At 44.7% G+C, this 20346-nt stretch overlaps 3 protein-coding genes across 3 annotated transcripts; all 3 read left to right on the top strand.

The window, feature by feature from the left end:
• Window positions 1–77: 77 nt before the first annotated feature.
• LOC310864439 (dnaJ homolog subfamily B member 6-like) lies at window positions 78–722 on the top strand (the record flags this gene model as incomplete). Its single annotated transcript, XM_083773128.1, has 1 exon — window positions 78–722. The coding sequence occupies one exon, from the start codon at window positions 78–80 to the stop codon at window positions 720–722; it is 645 nt and encodes a 214-aa protein (XP_083629254.1).
• A 10631-nt stretch (window positions 723–11353) lies between these two features.
• Window positions 11354–12631, top strand: LOC310864151 (zinc finger CCCH domain-containing protein 15-like; the record flags this gene model as incomplete). The annotated part of the gene is made up of 1 exon (XM_083772733.1): window positions 11354–12631. The coding sequence occupies one exon, from the start codon at window positions 11354–11356 to the stop codon at window positions 12629–12631; it is 1278 nt and encodes a 425-aa protein (XP_083628859.1).
• A 1945-nt stretch (window positions 12632–14576) lies between these two features.
• On the top strand, window positions 14577–15191 carry LOC310864440 (calaxin-like; the record flags this gene model as incomplete). The annotated part of the gene is made up of 1 exon (XM_083773129.1): window positions 14577–15191. One exon carries the CDS (start codon window positions 14577–14579, stop codon window positions 15189–15191), a length of 615 nt encoding a protein of 204 aa, XP_083629255.1.
• Between the last annotated feature and the right edge of the window lie 5155 nt (window positions 15192–20346).

Consider the following 20346-nt stretch of genomic DNA (forward strand, 5'->3'; position numbering starts at 1 on the left):
ACTCTTTTGAACATTGAAACAAGTTCACTACACAAGAAAGGAACCCAGTAACACACATAGCACAGATAAAAAGCCCCATGGAGGACTATTACCAGGTTTTGGGAGCCCAGCAAAGTTCGTCACAAGATGACATCAAGAAAGCTTACAGAAAGCTGGCTTTGAAGCATCATCCAGACAAGAATCCAGACAACAAGGAGGAGGCAGAAAGGAAGTTCAAAGTTCTATCAGAAGCGTACGAGGTGCTGTCAGATAAAAGCAAGAGGGACGCTTATGACCGCAATCGTAAAGAAGGCCTTTCGAGAGGAGCAGGCGGTCGCGAGCACTTCGGGGCCGGCTTCTCATTCCGGAACCCGGAGGATGTTTTCAAGGACTCCTTTGGTGGCAGTGATCTGTTTACCAGTGATCTGTTTACCAGTGATCCGTTTACCAGAGATCCCTTTACCAGTGATCCGTTTACCAGTCATCCGTTTAGAACAGATTTTCACACCGGCTTCACCTCGTTTGGAGAGTCGTTTTCTTCCTTCTCGCCCACCATGTCCTCCTGGCACATCGGTGGAGGAACGGGTAACTTTAGTAAATCCATAACGACCTCTACCAAGATCGTCAATGGCAAGAGAGTCACCACAAAACGGATTGTGGAAAATGGCCGGGAGCGTGTGGAAGTGGTGGAAGACGGCCAGCGAAAGTCTCTAACCATCGACGGTAAGGAGCAGCTCCTATAACACCGTCTGCAACACAAGAAGACAAACAGTCTCTATAACCATCGACGGTAAGGAGCAGCTCCTATAACACCGTCTGCAACACAAGAAGACAAACAGTCTCTATAACCATCGACGGTAAGGAGCAGCTCCTATAACACCGTCTGCAACACAAGAAGACAAACAGTCTCTATAACCATCGACGGTAAGGAGCAGCTCCTATAACACTGTCTGCAACACAAGAAGACAATCTAAAGAAATTACCAAACCAGTCGAGTGGCACTGTGTTGGTTACCATGTGGTTGGTCTCTCTCCTCCTAGTACTCTTTGACTTTTTTGTAATGGGTCTTTCTGTTCGCTCTACCATTATGTATGAGCGTCTCCCCCTTTAAAGATGTAGTGCCGTGATCCCCCCCCCCCAGATCATCAGGTATTATGATTATAGGAGGAAGATTTATTTTGAAAAAGTGTACAGAAAGTGTTAAAATTATGTTCTTTATGTGGCCACACCCACCAGTTCATGAAGTATACCTGGTTTTCACCTTAGCACCACCCACCAGCTGTTAAGCCTCGCCCACAGCTGTTGTATGAGAATGGGGGAGGGGTTAGGGTTATGATGACACTAAAATGGTGTTATTGCGATTGGGCCTTTTGACTCGAAGGATTTCAGCTTTCAGGAAGAAACCAAAAATACACAGGGAACTTAGGGAAGACATATTTGAATATTATAACCACACCTGGGGGTCTAGTGTCCTCCATTTTGCACATCAGAAAAAGTAAAAAAAAATCACGGCACTTTAAGAAACACTATAGCCTACACGCAGCAGCTTGTTTTAAATGCAGTCAATGGGGATTTGTTAAAATGAGTGCAAGAGCATAATTATTAAACCAAAACGGTCCTATATCTGACACAGAGACACTGTAGCCTCGGTCCCAGGCTTACTTATCTGCGAAAAGAAAAGCCCGGTCACAACGTAAGGCAGAGAAGCTATCGGCGGATGTACCGTCCGGAACATCCGTCAGGTTTATTTCCCCGGGATATGAAATTTTCCCGACCAATCACGACTCGTGGAGAATGGAGAATGTAAACTGATTTGTAAAGCATCAACGTCATTTCCTTATGGGCGATATACTTCCGCTACAATCCCGCAGCTTCCACCCAAACAAACGATAGCCTCTACAGCGTATAGGTCTTGCCCAGGGTGGAGACACTGTCTGTGAGGTTCACTGTCCTGTATTCTTCCTCACAGAGCTTTGGAGATTGAAGGCTGGGCGGTAAACGTCCCAGAGTTCTATAGCGGTTGCCACGGTCCAGTACCGACCGGGTCAGAGGCAGAAGCCGACAGGCCAGAGGAAAGAAGGAACAGAGAGTTTTTTTTCAGCAATTTCTTTGTTTTGTTTTATTCGTGAAACATTTGGGATTTTCGAGGGGCCCCTCCAAAGCCCAGCTTTGCGTGTGTGTACCACGGAATGTGATTATGTAGGTCGGATGATAAGAGCGTCCCTCACCTCACACAAGTGTGATTTATTTTATTATTATTATTTCCAGACTTTTGTCCTTAACTCGTGTCACATTTGCCATTGACAATGAAAGTAGAATTGACGTCATATTTGTCTGAACCAATCATCTGTTAAAATTCAGTTCTCGGCTATACTAGCCCTTACCCATTGTGAAATTCATTTTTAATTTTTAATTTATAATTTGTTAAATTGAAAAAAGGGTCTCCGTTAAGACCTCCATATTATTATGGTCAATGCCTGTGTGAAAAGTGGGAGCGATTGGTGCAGGCAGTGAGGAGCTACGGCAGTGACAGTGACACACAGACAGACACATTCATTCAGAGAGACATTGGCTTAATTATAGTATGATGATGAACATACATTCAGTTGTCATCTTACGTGATCATGGTGAAAAGAAAAACATTGTATCATGGTTTAAATATAATAACATAAGTTGACGAATGAATTTTTTATTGGATGATGGACGACAACAAGAGCGCCCCTCACTTCACACGGGTGTGATTCCCCCCCTTTCCACAAACTTCGGCAATATCTCCTGTTGGTGTTTTAAGCATTATGTTATACTTTAGCTATTGAAAAATAGCAGATATACAGCCGCGCTACGAGCTTGTAGATATGCTATTTATGAAAATGTGGTGCAAATTTGGAATATATATTCTTTCAGAACTCAAACATCCAGACGTTAAACTCAAATCTTTGCTTCTGTGGGGGGGGGTCCCTGGAACTACATATTTTCAGATGGGGGTCGGTGGCCAAATAGGCCTACATATAATTTTTGGGGTCCTTGACATGAAATAGTTTGAGCACCACTGACATAGAAACATGTTTTTCAGAAAAACCCAACGACCACTACACACTCACCAACCTATAAATAAATGCCTCACTGACATCAAATGCTGGATGGCACAAAACGTCCTATACAACTGAATGACAGCAAATTTAAGATACTGTAGTAGCCTACTATTTGGCCCACCTGACTCCATTACACTAATAAATAATCATCCTGGCAACCTTTACGCCCTTGTCAAACGCCATGCAAAAAACCTCTGGGTTCTTTTCGATTCCGCCTTCAAATTCGACAAACAAATTAACACCATAGTCAAAACCTGTTTTTTTCCATCTCCGCTCCATCGCCTAAATCAAACCAATTCTCTCCACACACAACCTCGAAATAGTCATCCATGCACTCAAATCATCCCGTCTAAAATATTGTAATTCCCTCTACACCAGAATTAGCCAGTCATCCTTAGTTATAACCTCTCCAACTGGTGCAAAATGCGGCTGCCAGACTCTTGACCGGCACCAGGAGGAGAGATCACATCACCCCTGTCCTGGCCTCTCTCTACTGGCTGCCGGTCCGGTTCAGAATTCAATACAAAACCCTCCCTGTTTGCCTACAAAGCACTAAACGGACTCTCCATTAGGACCCCTCAGGTCAGCAGACAGACGACTCCTAGCAATTCCAGCGACAAAGAAGAGGGGTGACCATGACTTTGCTGTCGCAGCTCCTATACACTATGGAACAGCAACCCCCTTGCTGTCAGCTCTGCCCCCTCTGTTGAGAGCTTTAAAGCACAAATAACATGCATTTTAAAACTGCTTTTAATATCACATTGTGTATGTCCCTCAAAGTTATTTCTAATGGTTTGAGCCTCAGTCACCACTCTGATATAACCAGTCCTTGTCATTTATTTCTAGACTTTGAAAGCTGTTTTAGCTGCAGCACCACAATGTCCTGAGGTGGTGGGGGTGCTGATATGCAGATTATTTAATATTTGAGTCATTATAATACTGAAATCCAATTGTTTCCATTCCATGCCAAAGCTTGGAAAATCAACAATGGTGGACAATGTAAACAAAGTGAAAATGCAAATGTGGAACTGAAGACTGAAGAAGAGGAGGAATTATACAAAGTAGGGTGACATTGATGACATCACGATGAAACATTCCCATATTCACAAGTCCCCCTGATGCTCTTGCACTTTAATACAGTAGGATATGTATGTTGCTTTTAAACTGCTCTTAATGTTTTTCTTCTCTGTAACATAAATATGCATTGTTTTTATTGCTAAATTTTACACTGGTGTATTGTATTGTTTTCTCTGACCTGCGAAGCACTTTGGTACGATGAGTGTCGTCTTTAAATGTGCTATACAAATGAAGTTGATTTGATTTGATTTAATCAAATGACCGTCCCATAGATTTGTTATCTAAAAATCACACCCGTGTGAAGTGAGGGGCACTCTTATCATCGTACATCATCATGCATCATCTCGTTCTGGCCAATCACAATTTGCGTGCTCACCTTCGTCATCAATGTTTGAGTTGCGCAACGTTTGTGTACACAAACACTCAAAATTGTCCATGAATTGTCAATGGCATTTAATGTTGAATGTGATGGTAAGTTCCTCCCTCTATAAAATATAACAAATTGATGCATCAGCATCCATGGACTTTTTGTCATATTTGAAGTTCCCTTTATAACTTTGAAACTCAAATTTGTTACGTCATCCACATATGTCCGTTCTTACGTCATCACCCAATCCCTGATTGGCCGAGCGACGCCACCGACACACGGACCAATCCAATTGGTCGAGGGTGCCACCGACATACGCAGCAAGCTGCCAACTTACGCTCTGATTGGCCGAGCGACGTCACACCACCAAAAATACACAATCCCTGATTGGATTGGCCGAGTGACGCCAAGGGGAAATTCACTTTTAGGTTAGTAGATGACTTTCCACGTGGGAGACCTGGGCTTGATTCCCTCCCATTAACCCACAGGGTGGGACACAGATCTCCGCCATGCAGTCGATAGGTTTGCAATAGCTCTGGACAAACAAAGTAACACACAGACAGCTGGGTAAACCATCTTTGTGGCCTTCTGCCACACTGTAAATCTCTAGAAGTGACCATATCACTCCTTCACTGGCCTCCCTACACTGGCTCCCGGTCAAATACAGAATAGAGTTCAAAATTCTTCTCCTCACCTACAAAGCTCTCAATGGTCAGGCACCACAATATCTCAAAGATCTCATTGATCCCTACAAACCAAATAGAACACCAGTGCGTCTACAGTATGCAAAAATGCTTACTGTCCCAACAATATCAAAAGTTACAATAGGAGGCAGGGCGTTTAGGTCCCAGACACCTCAGCTGTGGAACCTTCTCCCGGCTTCGGTCCGTGGGGCTGACACGCTCTGCACATTCAAGACTAGGTTGAAAACCTTTCTCTACGACAAAGCCTATACGTAGCTAAACTTGTCTCCAAGTCTAGCTGGATACCATAGTCGTACATTGTTGTGTGGGTTTGTCTCCCAGCAGTACTTGTAATATACACTATATAGGCTCCAGTAAGGCCTGCCACTAATCCAACATCCGGGGAATCTCTCCCCGGAGTCTCTTTTCGTCCTCCCCGTCGCAGTTCTGTGGACCTCTAATATTAACCCCCAACTGACTGCCGAGTGTGACCATGGATCAGGCCTCTTCATGGAGCCCACCAGAAGTGTGACCTGGACCCGGCCTCACAGAGCTCGACCTCGACCAGATGTGGACCACCTGTCTATTTCTCTCTGTCTATCTATCTCTCTCTCTCTCTCCCTCTACCCCCCCCGCCCCCTCCGACACGGTCGAGGCAGATCGATGGCCGCCCACCCTAGAGTCGGGTTCTGCCTGACGTTTCTTCCTAAAGGGGGAGTTTTTCGTTACCATTGTCGCAATATTGCTTGCTCTGGGTGGATCTTTGTTGGTTGTAAAGTGTCTTGAGACAACTTGTTGTGATTTGACACTATAATAAAATTGAATTGAATTGAATAGCTATATGGATAGCAAAAGAATAAATAGGTCCACAGTTTATGAATAATGCCATGACGTCTGGTCCAAATATGGAGTTGGGGGACATACTAGCCTCCAATTATGGCTCCAGATCAGCCATAGCCTGGAGATGGCAGGACGTGAAGATTATAAATAACAGTTTAAGTAGACTGCCAGCAGTATTTGGATGTGGCCCATCTTTGTACAAACAAATTAATCCACCAATGCCCACAGCGCATCGACAGCCATGGACGACTACTACCATGTTCTAGGCGTTTGGACGAATTCGTCGCAAGACGACATCAAGAAAGCTTTCAGAAAGCTAGCCTTGAAGTGGCACCCGGACAAGAACCCCGACGACAAGGAGAATGCGGAAAGGAAGTTCAAGGAGCTGTCGGAAGCGTACGAGGTGCTGTCGGACGAGAACAAGAGGGACGTTTACGACCGCTATGGCAAGGAAGGCCTCTCAGATGGCGTAGGAGACGGAGAAGAAGAAGGCGACGACAAGCAGCACTTTAGAGGTGCAAATGGCTTCACGTGCCATAATCCAGAGGATGTTTTCTGGGAATCGTTATACGGCAGCGGCGGCGGCGGAGATCCAACCACAGAGTATTCCTTCGGCTCGGGACACATGGGATCATCGTTCGCGTGTTCCCAGAACCCCTGCATGTCGTTCGACGGCGCCTATGTGCCCCAGCTTTTCATGGCACATCATCATGGGAATGTGCCTATGTTCCATGCACCAGGCGCCTATGGAGCCCAGGTCTACGTATCTTCTGCCATGATGTCCTATGCTCCCGGAGAGTGTCTATGTTCCCATGGCCACTGCATGTACCCAGGGTCCTCCTCTTATGTTCCCACCGTTCCATTTTCCCATGGTGCCGCCATGTTCCCAGAGTCCTATGTTCCACCGCTTTATTATGAGGGGAACCTGACAAACATGTTCCACGGCTAAAAACTGGAAAGACTGTATGGGGGATCTCCAATGTGAAGGGGGTTTATGTGTTTGGTCCGACGGAGCAATTGGTCTGAACGACAACCTACCTCAAACCCTCACCCTAACCCTATAACCTCCCCCAGGGCAGCACACCTAAACCTATAACCCTAACCCTCTCCCGACCCCCAACGCACCTCGGACCCATGCTCCTTCGAACCAATGCTCCCATGTGAAGGCCTATTCATATACTCGGAGAGATGTGTTCAGGTCATGTTGTAGTTTTCCCCAACCACCGCAAGTGGTCACCTTATCACCTAAAGCTGGAGTATGAATAGTCCTTAGTGATACTAAATGCACTGAGCAGGCACGTGCAGAGAGTGTTAGAGAGGCAGTGGTTGAAATTCCATAAGAGGGCACTTTTGGCCCGAAAATAGCGAAAATAGCAGATCTACAAGCACACAACACGTCACACGACACGTTGAGAGCTTGTAGATCAGCTATTCTCCTGAAACGCTGCCTTCCGGTATGGCATGGAAAGGAGAGGAGGGCATTTTGCATGTCTTTCACCATAGTAAATGCTGCATTCGTGGTCTGGAGAGGGCAGTTGTTTTATACAGACAGGTAAAAGGGCAGGGGCTGAAGCCCCCTTTGATATCTATGTGTGCTCGTCCCTGGCACTGAGGGAGCAACTTTCATCGAGTGGCCATATAAGGGACTTTCAGTCCTTCCTGCAGATAACATATAGCTCATTGGGCAACAAGGTTTCAGCCTTATCAGCACCCCATCGGTTTCCATCCATTATAACATTTATATTTAAAAAAGTATAAAGCATGTGCAAAGAAAATAGTGGAGGTATACCTTCTTTGGAGGTAGGTTTAGCCTAATGTCAGTGTACATACAGTACAAGGTTTGGCACTGTCCAGCGGTTCGCCGGATCATCCTCGGCTACACAAAACAGACAGACAAGACAGACAGACAGTACACTGTACACACATACTGTACAAAGACCCTCATAGATGGCTAGCCTCAGTCTAATACCAACCAGGAAGACTGTGTTGGTATGGAATTTTTTTATTACCATGGTTAAAAATCATTTTGTAAAAAGGAGAATTGAGTCTGCACACTGGTGATGCTGAAAAAGCTATAAAGTTCATTGCTCAAGGTAGAAATTATGCCGCAATAAACTTTAGCTTTTTCAGCATTACCAGTGTGCAGTCTCTTTCCCTGCATTCCCTCCACATCTGTCGGAATATAGCACCACTCACTCGCACAGATTTCATCCGAATCTCACGCAAATCGGTAGGCCTGCAAATGATCTCTGTAGTCATGATGTGATCAAGACGAAACATTTTGCCAGACATCGCAAACACTCATATCCTGGTGGAGACCTGCATGCAGTGCCCCGACCGGGGGGCACTTTTTCTAGTCGATATTTCTGATTGTCTTGAACCCGGGCCACGGATGTGCGTGCACCTTCTTCATAAAAAATAATTTATGTCCCAGGAGTTCAATGGTTAACCAACCGGCTAGATATATATATTGTCCTTTGCCTACAATCTCACTTTGAAACTGGTTTCTTCAGAGCACAAGCACTGCTTGATATGCCACTGGAATATTAAGTTAATCATTATTGTCTATGGTAAGCGTGTATCAGACTATACAAGTAAACATCATATGCACTAATATAAAAACAAGTGTGTGTGCGTGTGTTGCAACGAAATTGCAGTAATACGTTACATAAGCGTGGTATTGCAGAGCTGTTGTTTATCGCTGTCCTACCTACCAGTCTCCTTATTAGGAAGGATAACAGGCCCACATTGGATTGCCAGAAAAACATTGAGAACAGAACATTATCTGGTGAAGACGTCTATCTATAAATGCACCAAGTCTCTAGGGCCCAGATTCACAACGGAGATTTACGACCGGGTGTAAATTGAAGTGCGTAATGACTAATGAGTGTATTAATTAGTCCGATCAAGCTCACGTGTCATTCACCAAAGGTGGCGTAATGACTTCATTTGTGCGGATCGCCCGTGTATATCTCATTTCTACCTCTTTCCCAATACAAGCGATTCGCCTGGTGTCGCCTGGTTTAATTGAACGTCCACGCCCATTCCACGGCCATATAAGGCAACAGGAAATAATGTGCTCGGGTGACAAACATCATCACAGCTTGTATATAAACGAAACGGACGGAAGCACACATAATTCTGCGTAAAAAAATCAGTGCATAACTGGGTGTGCCATATCTACCTATAATTGGAATACCAGACGAGTCGCCCCTTTACCAACTCTGCCCGGGGCGTACAGCCGGTCGGAACAGCGCGGCCTGGTATTCCTAAAAAGTAACCTAAAGTAAATTATGCTTAAGCGGTTAAACCTAACCTTATTCCTAACCTCAGCAAAACTATGCCCTAAACCTAACCCTATACCTAAACTTAACCCCAGTAAAACGATGCCTAAACCCTAAACTTATTTATAACCTTATTCTCAGTAAATCAAAATAAAGAATGCAAGAACCGCGGCACCGAGCGGACGGCATGAGGTCGACGGGGGGAAAAAAGTCGAGGGGCGAGATGGTTTAGGGGCGAGCGTACCTGATACCTATAAATACACATAAAGTCTCTGTCCGTGTTTTACGTAAATTAAGTTTGTAATCCACATAACCTGAGGACGATTCTACAAATGTCTTCTAAATCATGACAGTTTTCTGAAAATCCCCATGTTTCTGTGTCAGTGGTTCTCCAACATTTTCATGTCAAGGACCCCCAAAAATATATGTATAGGCTATATTTGGCCGCCGACCCCCATCTGAAAATATGTTGTTCCGGAGACTCCCCCAGAGGCAAAGATCTGCGCTAAAAACGTTCGCTCTGAAAGAATAATAGCAGACCTACAAGCTCGTACTTAGTGCCGAGTGCAGAGTGCCCCGCTGTAAGCTTGTAGATCTGCTCATTTGCAATAGCTAAAGTATAACATAATGCTTAAAACACCAAGATCCAAGGGGTTCCCACCCCAAAATGGGTTAGAGTAATGTTGACTCCGTAGACACATACTTGCAAAACAGAAAAATTACAACACTATGGCTTTACAACAACATTGTGGACATGGGGACATGTGTCCAGGAAATACATTTATTTAATTAATACATTTATTTAATTAATTAATTAATTTATTTATTTATTAAATGTATTTCTCCCTGGAAATAAAAACGTCTGGGTTTCTGAGGCTAGGACTATAGGTGCTGTATCATTTGAATGGCCATACGGAGAACATATGGTTGCACCACTGGCTGCGTGATGCACATCTCTAACTAACTTTACTTAACCCCCTAACCCCTAACCCAAACCCACACCAAGCAAACATTTGTCTGACTATTTAGGACGTCATATTAATGGGTTGTCGGTTTCGGGCATGTCACAATATATATTTGCCTCTCAAATAGGCCTGCATCGATTCTTAGATATAGGATCGAAGCCAACGATTGTTTACAAGCGCCCCTATTTAGTTTGAGCTGTTGTGGAAGCAGCACTATATAACTTCCCTCTTCCCCGGATTTGAACCCCCAGGGCTGAATTTAGGTTTAATGTTTGTCTTTAGTTAAATGTTTTCTTTTTGTAAACGCATTGACAATGAAGGGAAAACGCCATAATGTGTCATTTACGACATATTGTCGCTTTATTGTTAATGGCGTTTGATGTTTGCGCCGTTTGTTTTACATCACCATTACATCACCTTTTCAACATGAGTTAGACTTTAATATATTAGCGCCCCTCACTCAAAAATCACACAGGTGTGATTTTTTTATAATGATTGAGCTAATATGAATTTAATCTTGATTATCAGGTCAAACTTTGTGTCAGATCCTTGCAGATCCTGTTCTACTGTCCATGCCTTAACAGAAACAAACTTTTCAGTATTACCTGCATGTATTACTTCCCACACCAACACTTTCTGATATGAACAATAATTCCATCACACGGCTATAGCACTCTCAATATCACGTGACACTGATCATCCCCTGTATCGCTTTTTCAACCTCATCAGGACAAAGATACAGAACCTTGCCATGGAAGAAGGTTCGTTTCAGTAGGAGTTTTTTTCCCCTCAGCCATCGCGGACTGACCTCATGCTTCCTCCTATGCATGAGGATAGCTCGCTGGAGCCACAATGTTTGTCAACCCTGTCAGAAAACACAGGGTCTAATGATGATGTCATTCGTGCCCAAATATGGAGGGACAAGCAAGACCGTGGATGTGAGATTATTAACGCACAATATATATATTTAGCCAAAAGAGGTGTGTGCACTAGTTAGCGGCTTAGCAGCAGCAGCACTGTGTTAAAATAGTACAATTCTTAAGAAACACATAAGCCTTGGTCTGCCATGCCTCCAAAGAAACCTGCCCCGGTGACGGGAAGCAAGAAAACGCAAGAGAAGAAAAAGGAAAAGATCATCGAGGACAAGACATTTGGTCTGAAGAACAAGAAAGGAGCCAAGCAGCAGAAGTTCATTCACACCGTCGCCCATCAGGTGAAGCAGCAGAGTCAGGGCCAGGACGGAGATAAGACCAGCAAGAAGGCCGACAAGAAGAAAGATTTGGATCAACTGAACGAGCTTTTTAAACCCGTGGTCGCCACTCAGAGAGTCGCCAAAGGCGTGGACCCAAAGTCGGTGCTGTGTGCGTTCTTTAAGCAGGGCCAGTGCGCGAAAGGCGAGAAGTGCAAGTTCAGCCACGACCTGTCCCTGGACAGGAAATGTGAGAAGAGGAGCCTCTACGTCGACGAGAGAGACGACGAGCAGGAGAAAGACGCCATGGAGAACTGGGACGAGAAGAAACTGGAAGAGGTCGTGAACACAAAGCATGGAGAAGCTGACCACAAGAAAACGCAGAAGGTGTGCAAGCACTTCCTGGACGCCATCGAGACCAACAAGTACGGATGGTTCTGGTCGTGTCCGGGAGGCGACGGCTGCATGTACCGGCATGCCCTACCGCCCGGCTTCGCGCTGAAAAGGGACAAGAAGGACGGAGAGGAGGAGAAGGAGCAGCTCTCCCTGGAGGAGCTGATAGAGAACGAGCGCGCGGCTCTGGGAGTCGACGTGACTCGCATCACCCTGGAGACCTTCCTGGCCTGGAAGAGGAGAAAGAGGCAGGAGAGGGCGGACAGAACGACGGAGGACACGGAGAGGAAGAGGGCCGACTTCAAGGCCGGACGGTCGCTCGGGGTGAGCGGCCGCGAGGTGTTCGAGTTCCGACCGGACATGGTCGACGACGACGACGCCGAAGCGGACGACACCCGCTATGCCAAAGGGGAGGACGAACATGACAGAGAGCAGCAGGTTGACAGTGCGGCGTTCCAGGACATAGACCTGTCCAATTTTGTCCCCAAAGAGGTGGACAGCAGCGGAATCACCGTGGCGTCCGTGGACCGTTTCACCTCCAGGAATAGAAGAGCGCTCGGCGACAAGGAGCGGACGAACGGCGCATGTGATGATGGCGTGGAGGCCAGCGGGCGGTCGGGATCAGAGGGGGGAGGGGAGGAGGAGGAGGAGGAGGGTGAAGATGAGGAGGGGGAGGAAGTGGCTGTGGATGAAAACCTCTTCACGGGAGAAGACCTGGAGGAACTCGATGAAGAACTGAACACGATGATTCTGGAGGACTAAAGGACTATAAGAGGGAGGTGGAAGACGGTATACGCGACACACCAAAGCTTAACCCATTCTGACATGAGATCAGATTCTAAAAAATGTCTTCTACGTCCTGACGGTTTTCTGAAAAAGCTATGTTCCTATGTCAGTCGTTCTTTGATTTTTCAAAAATAGCAGACCTACAAGCTCTATGAGCTTGTAGATCTGCTATTTTTCAATAGCTAAAGCATAACATAATGCTAATACCAAAAGGGATTCCCGCCCCAAAATGGGTCAAACCGCGTGTGGACCCGCTTCTGTGTCTAATACAGAAGTAAGTGCCTCTCGCCTACAATAACTATGCAGACTTTTTTTTGCCCGCGATGGAAGCACACTGTCTCGTGCGAACTTGAGCCACAAGAGGCACTGCCGTGCGAGCTAAAGCCAGCGAGTCGCCGTGCCGAACGTTGCGAAGTTCGACACTCACACACATGCACGCCACGCACGCACGCACACACACACAACACATGGTATCGGTTTTCGTTATCGTATTCGGTATCGGTATTCGGTATCGGCTAACACAGTAATTTTGGTATCGGGATCGGATCGGGAACGAAAATGTATCGGGGAAACAGACACACACACACACACACACTAAATCGGATTTAATCACAATGTAATCAAAATCACACTCATGTGAAGTGAGGGGCGCCCAGCCGCCCACCGTGGCTGCCACATGACATCACTGCTTACACAGCATACATTCAAGGTGCCACATGACGTCACAAGGGGGGCTGTTTTTTTTGGGGGGGGCGCATGTATAAGACAAACATTAAAAGTCCATAGACTTGGCTGCCACATGACATCATGTCTGAAAGCCAGACTTCTCAAAAACTCATATTCAGAAACTTATTTTCGTAGGAAATACATCTTGTAAAAACAACTAAATACTACATTAATTCAGCTTTGCGCAAAGCTTTTACAAATCCAGTTAGAAAGCAATTCATAAGATGGTTGAACACACCATTTGTCAGCCTTCTGATTGGTCCCTGACTGACTAACCAGCAGGCTCTTTCTGCCTTGTTCCGCCCTTTGCCCCTTTAAGCCTTGTTTATGCTGAATTTGCTAAAACATCATTTTTGGAAAAGAAACGATGAACAAACATGATATGCCCAGTCACCATGCGCTGCACCTGCGATGTTCCTTTTTACTGACACAACGTTTAAAATAAGAATTGAACGCACAGAATGTCAATACGAAGCAACTGAAAAACACATTATTTCAATGGTATATAGTGGATGGAGAGAAAGGATTTTTGTCCAACCATAACATGTCAACCAATGGGTGTGAAGAGGGGCACAACCATTGAGCTTTCCCAAAAGTTGTTCCTGTCACCCATGCCCCTCCGCCCTGCCAACCTGCTTAACCCCCTCTGCTCATTATATAGGCTTGTCACAATTATAACAGTAAATATAATGACAATTGTTTTTTTATATTAATCCAGTTAAAAAAAATGAAATAGCAGATCTACAAGCTCATAACGCATCGTGATGTGACGTGTTGTGAGCTTGTATATTGGCTATTTCCACCAATCTCTCTTTTGTGTCAATAATACAAATTCAAGTTTAGTTATTAGACAGCCCTGTGCAACTTTTGACATTCAATTCTACTTATGTTCTAATGTTCAATGCCGCTTCATAACTAAAACAAACGTCGCATGGATGCACCTGTGACGTATCCTCAGTGACGTATCCCAAGGTCATCGGGGTTTGGAAAATGGCTGAGGACTAATAACAGTTAATTAATTGTTATGGCAATTAGTACGTAATTGTCTCAGGGTCCTATCCTCCGCTAAGCGCAAAGTGCTGCGATTGGTGCAGCGAGTTGACGTTACTGGTGGTGACGTCACGTACATGTGCCTATATACTGTATATAAGCAGGTCTCAGCTACAGCCTCAAAGAGACAGATTATCTAGCCGCAATGATTAACGTTAGGCAGAACGCGAAGGATAAACAATTAAAAAGCTTCACTAAAGCCGAGTTAGAGAGTCTCATTCGGCTTTTCCATGAACTGGTGGGGAATCCCGTCGTGCACGGGAGAACAGACATCGTGCACAGTGGCCTCGATAGAGACAAGTTCACCGACGTGATGCGGAACACCTTCGAGATAACCGACGACGTGTTCATCGTCAGGGTCTTCCGCGAGTTCGACAAGGACAAGGACAACCATCTCAACGTCAAGGAGTGGATTGATTGTCTGTCCGTCTTTCTTCGTGGGTCCCTGGACGAGCAAATTAAACATTGCTTCAGCGTGTACGACCTCGACGGCGACGGCTACATCTCCAGGGAGGAGATCTGGAGGATGCTGGAGAACAGTCTGAGCAGAGAGGCCGTCACGGAGGAGGATCCCGACGAGGACATCAAACACCTGATGGAGCTCACGCTCAAGAAGATGGACCACGACGAAGACGGCAGGCTGTCCTATGCCGACTTTGAGACGGCGGTTAAAAAAGACAACCTGATGCTCGAAGCGTTTGGAAACTGCCTCCCCGATGCCAATCGTGCTCTTGAATTTGAGGAGAGCACATTTATCTGAGTGGATATAGGCTTGAACTAATTATTAATTAGTTGGAATTCTATATCATGTTTTTCTTTGTCATTAGTGTATTGGTTTTCTGTATACTTCATTTAACTACAACAATGGATTTGATGTTTTCAGAGGGACTTATGATAGAGGTGCTTTGACAAATTACAGCTCGTGATACCTTGTGATTGGCCACTCCTGACCTATTTTCTTGTACTTATGTAGCTAACCCCAAGAGGGAAATAGCAAGACTCGCCATCTCCGGTTTACCTCCCGTATCTGCGTGAAGTGGGCGGAATCAGGTTGGGGTCTATTCATTCCAATGGAATAGTGAACGTGAACACGGCTTCGGAATCATTCTTTAGCTCCATGGTCACTGAAGTAAATATTGGACCTGATAGTCACAACAAGCCAGACAATATTCCCAAGATTTTCATACTAAAATGGCTTTTTTCAGAGAGGCAAATTATCCCATTTAGGGGCGGGAACCCCTTTTGGTGGTAAGCATTATGTTATACTTCAAGCTCGTAGGTCTGCTATTTTTGAGAAATCTTGACAATGGGCCTCAAATCTTTGAAAATATATTGTTACAAAGTGAACATTTTAACTAAAATCTTTGCTTCTGGGAGGGGGTCCCTGGAACAACATTTTCAGATGGGGGTCGGTGGCCAATTACAGATAATTCTTGGGGTCCTTGACACCACTGACATAGAAACATGGATTTTTCAGAAAACTGTCAGGATTTAGAAGACATTTGTACAATCGAGCTCAGGTCGAAATGGGTTAGTTAAGAGAATCTTCTTTATCAACCTTTTTCTGTCCCAGCAGCAACACACTCTTGCGGGATCTAACGCCACTAACCATAGGACGTTTGTGAGATTGTGTACCATGTCGCCTCTAGTGGCTCCAATAGATGAACAATCTTTGGCTAAGCCATGTCACTGGTTTGTCATGTTGGTTTGTAATGTTACGTTTAATAAAGTTTGTTCTGTACGAGTTGGGCAGTGTGCAGGTTCTTTTATGATTTTGTTCAGGATTGCCTGCTACTGCTTCACCTACACACCTGTCACATGCACATACCTTTTTTCTAACCTATAGTCATTGGGGTGTGAACCTTTCAGAAGGGGAACACAGCCATATCATGTATTTTACTTTATCTACCTTTGAAGCCACTATGAACTTAGCAAGAGAACCGGACATGGAGACAAATACTGCACGAGAATACATTAGTGACACACCTTTTGGAAGGTGGAGGACAAAGTCACCTTTTTGTGATCAAGAAGATTCAACATAATTGAATCGTCTTCAAACTATCAAGGTGTATAAATTGAGCTTGAGTAACCCGACCTCAATTGAACATTGAGGTGGGTCATAGGCTTTCATACACCTATCGCTATCTCGACATGAACGTCATTAACATCTATTATTTTTAATTAACTATCTATCTAAATCTGAACTAATATCTTTAGTAGTGGATATAGTAAGTGAAGACATAAAAGTGATGGCGTAAATTGTAATTGGCCGCTGTGATTGGCTGAGCATCGCATAACAAGTGTGCCACAGATGATATATATATATATATTGTCCAATATGATATTGTCCAATCATATGACAGTGGCTGGAACAATTGAACACGGGTGACTGACTGAGGTAATCCAGGGCCAGTAATGAGGATAATTGGAGGATCTGCAGAATTTGCACACAGGCATTAACAATGCAATCCTGGGGAGTGTGGTTGCCTAGTATGCAATATTATACATATTGTGATGTCACCATATATTGTCCAATCATATGAGGGCAAAACTGTATAAATAATAGGCCTACACTTATTTTTTTGCTCAAAATGCTCATGTATGGCGAAAACATGACTAAAACATGACTGTCAAATAATCATGACAGTCATGACGCAACTGAAGCCAGTTTTACGCGATGGCTACATTTAGGCCTACACTGAAAACGTGTACATAAACATTCAGATTTCAAATATAAAGTATGTAGTTTCAGAGTGCAACACTCCTCCCGACTGATACGCACGCACGCACACACACACACACACACACACACACACACACACACACACACACACACACACACACACACACACACTTGTGTTGGCTGGTTTGACTATTCAAAATCATGCCAGACTATATTGTTGCTTGCTGTCCCATGGCTGAGAGGTCGGCAAGAGGAAAAAGGTGTCTGGTTGCCTAGAGACGAGGCAGCCAATCAGGACGATAGGTCGTGACTACGGCATGCAGCCAATGAGAAAGATAGGTCGCTACTAGTACTACTACTGCAAGTGGGCGTGAAAGCCAAGCCGAGAGAAAATAGACCAGCTGCTGAAGATGAACATACATGTAGGTTGAAAAGTGGTTTAGTGGTCCTTTAAGTGGACTTGGTATGTTCAGGAGGAAGATCGTTGATTACTTTCCCCACTTTACTTTCATGCTCCCTTATCCCTTTATCCCTCAATGTATCTGCCATGGTAACTGATCTTGGCTCCACCCTCGCCACTCACTGAGGCTTCGCTGCCATGGCAACTGTGATGCTCTCCGCCTTATCTCCGCCCCTGCTCCAATAAGGGAAGAGTATTATATTATGCCTGCTCGCTTCACCTGTCATTCGTGCGTTGTATCTCGTACCCCTCCCTCCCATTTCTTGTACTCACAGTTGTTTCTATAGTTCCAGGCTCCAGATGGGGGTCTCGGATTGAAGGTGACATGTGTCCACAGATGACTGCAAGAAAGATGCCTCTCCCCTCAGACCCCAGGCCAAATACTTAAGCTATCAAAATATACATATCATCCCCCCCTTCCCCTTCTGGGGAATTAAATATTCCCCACACATAATTAATATTTCATGAATGACCAACATTATTTTTCAAAAAAGAATGTTCACTTTTTTTTCTCAAAAAAACCCAAATTGTTCAAATTCCCTGTCTCCCTTTATAGGTAATTACCATCTTCCCCCTGGATAATGATATTAAATTGGGGATTTAATTCAGGTCTAAAATTAAATTGGCTTTAATTTCAGGTCCAAGCTCAATTTAGAAGGTAAATGAGAATACATCTCTCATTGTAAATCATCACAGTTAGGATATTTCATTTAGGCTATCCTTTGTAAAATTAGAGAGGTTAATTTGGATTGTTAAGCCTACAGGCTTTTATTTTAGTCAAAAAATATAGCCTGCATGGGTAATTTGATTCTGGGACAAAACAGTTTTTAGATGTAAATGAGGGAGTGATTGAGTGCATTGGACGCCTGTGTGGAGTGCATGCAGGGGCCAGTGACTTGACTCGCTAGTGATGTATATTTTGTGTCAAATGACCCTTGTCTTGTAACGGCGATGGTTGAATGAGTGGGAAGAAACGGAGGCAGGCAGGCAGGTTGCAGTCTTACAAATCCAGCTTTATTGAACAGGATTCACTCAGCACAACAAGGCAGCAGCACGGGCAGAAGGCCCCATGCTCAGGAGTCACATTGTAGCCAATCTCAATGTGAACACAAATACAGCATGGTCCCAACATTACAGTATATTCACTTCAAAGTCCCTCCTCCGGATACAAACAGGCTACCTCCTCTCTATGTCAGCCAATCAGATTGTTGCTTTCACCGGATCTGCCTGTAAAGGCTCATACATAGTCTGGATTTACGGTGGTGGGGTGACCACCGAACTACAACATGACGTCATGAGCCGCGGTGAAGAGCAAACCACCGCCACCGCTCCAGCCCTTCGCTCTGTTTTTACTCACCACCGCTCAACGTTATTTCAGCTCCGGTGGTCAGCTCACCACCGGAGCGGTGGTCACCTCACCACCGAAAATCCAGACTATGAATAGGCCTTAAGAGGTAGGCGGGACATCTGGCACGTAGCTCATGTGGCATTATATATATAGGACTATCTATCTATCTAGGATTATCTATCTATACTATATTATGAAGTATGCAGAACCTTATTTAACACATAATGTCACAAAGGTAGAATGTAATGTATTATTAACAGGTCTAACTGATTGAATCACAAATGCATTGTAGGCTAGAGCAGAGAGCCCTGAACACACACACAGCTGTTGGTTAGTTAAGATATTTCACCAAGATTAGAATGACCCGCGACCCCGGGTGTCTTGACAGCTTCTAACGAAGAAGTCACCACAGTTTACATGTCCTGTGGGTTAGCCCGTGTACCTTATCTAATCCATATTCATCACTAGTCTAAAAAATAGAGGCATTTCTTTGTCACTGTCAGTAGTTTTCTCATTTATTTATTTTACACTTTCCTGTGTGGATGGTGTGAGAGAGAAAGTATTGCATGTTTTCCTTGGAGTGAGTTCGTTGACTATCTACTCATTCTGTGGGGACGGTATGCGTCATAATACTATAGGCCTACTATAAACAGTTATTTAAGCTGTATTAATGTGAATTGTAGGCTACGTGGTTCCAGATAGGCTACCACAATGGTTTGAGATAGGTTGTAGTTGTAGGACTATAGTCACTAATGACTGGTCTAACCAATGAGTCAATGACTAGTCTAAACCAAAAACTGTCTGCACTAATTATAACAGACTTTCAGACCGACAGACAGGCGGACGACAGACAGACAGACTAGAGAGAGAGAGAGAGAGAGAGAGAGAGAGAGAGAGAGAGAGAGAGAGCGTGAGTGCGTGCGTGCGTGCATGGGCTTGTGTATTTCTCCACCAGAGTGACCAGACCCAGTAGGCCTACGCACCAGAGGGCAGCAATAGGCAGGCAGTTCCTACTTCCTACTCCTAGAGGGTCAATTTTGATTATTTCATCCAACTCCCCTCAGCTCAGCCTCAACATAACCTTCATCTCTGTTAACATGTGCGGTTAACACGGTATATGAGGACGTTCATTCTTCGTGGAGCCATGCAGCCCCATGAACTCTTTAATGACTTACAGCTGCTTTGAGAAAGCCAAGGAGATGGAGCAGCATTGAGAAGCAATGTAAGTGAATTCAGTTCGTTTCTATACTTACCGTCTTGCTTATTTTTTCGTGATGACTTTATACTCGTTTTTTTTTAGCCTTATATACCTACAGATAGTGCTTGTGGGAATAGATCAGGGGTTCTCAACCCGTGGGTCGCGACCACTCTGGGGGTCGCCAAATTATTTTGGGCGGGGGTCCCCAAATTATTAAAAAAATAAA

This window comes from Protomyctophum parallelum (genome assembly GCF_964188405.1).
Source record: "Protomyctophum parallelum genome assembly, chromosome: 9".
Lineage (NCBI taxonomy): Eukaryota > Metazoa > Chordata > Actinopteri > Myctophiformes > Myctophidae > Protomyctophum > Protomyctophum parallelum.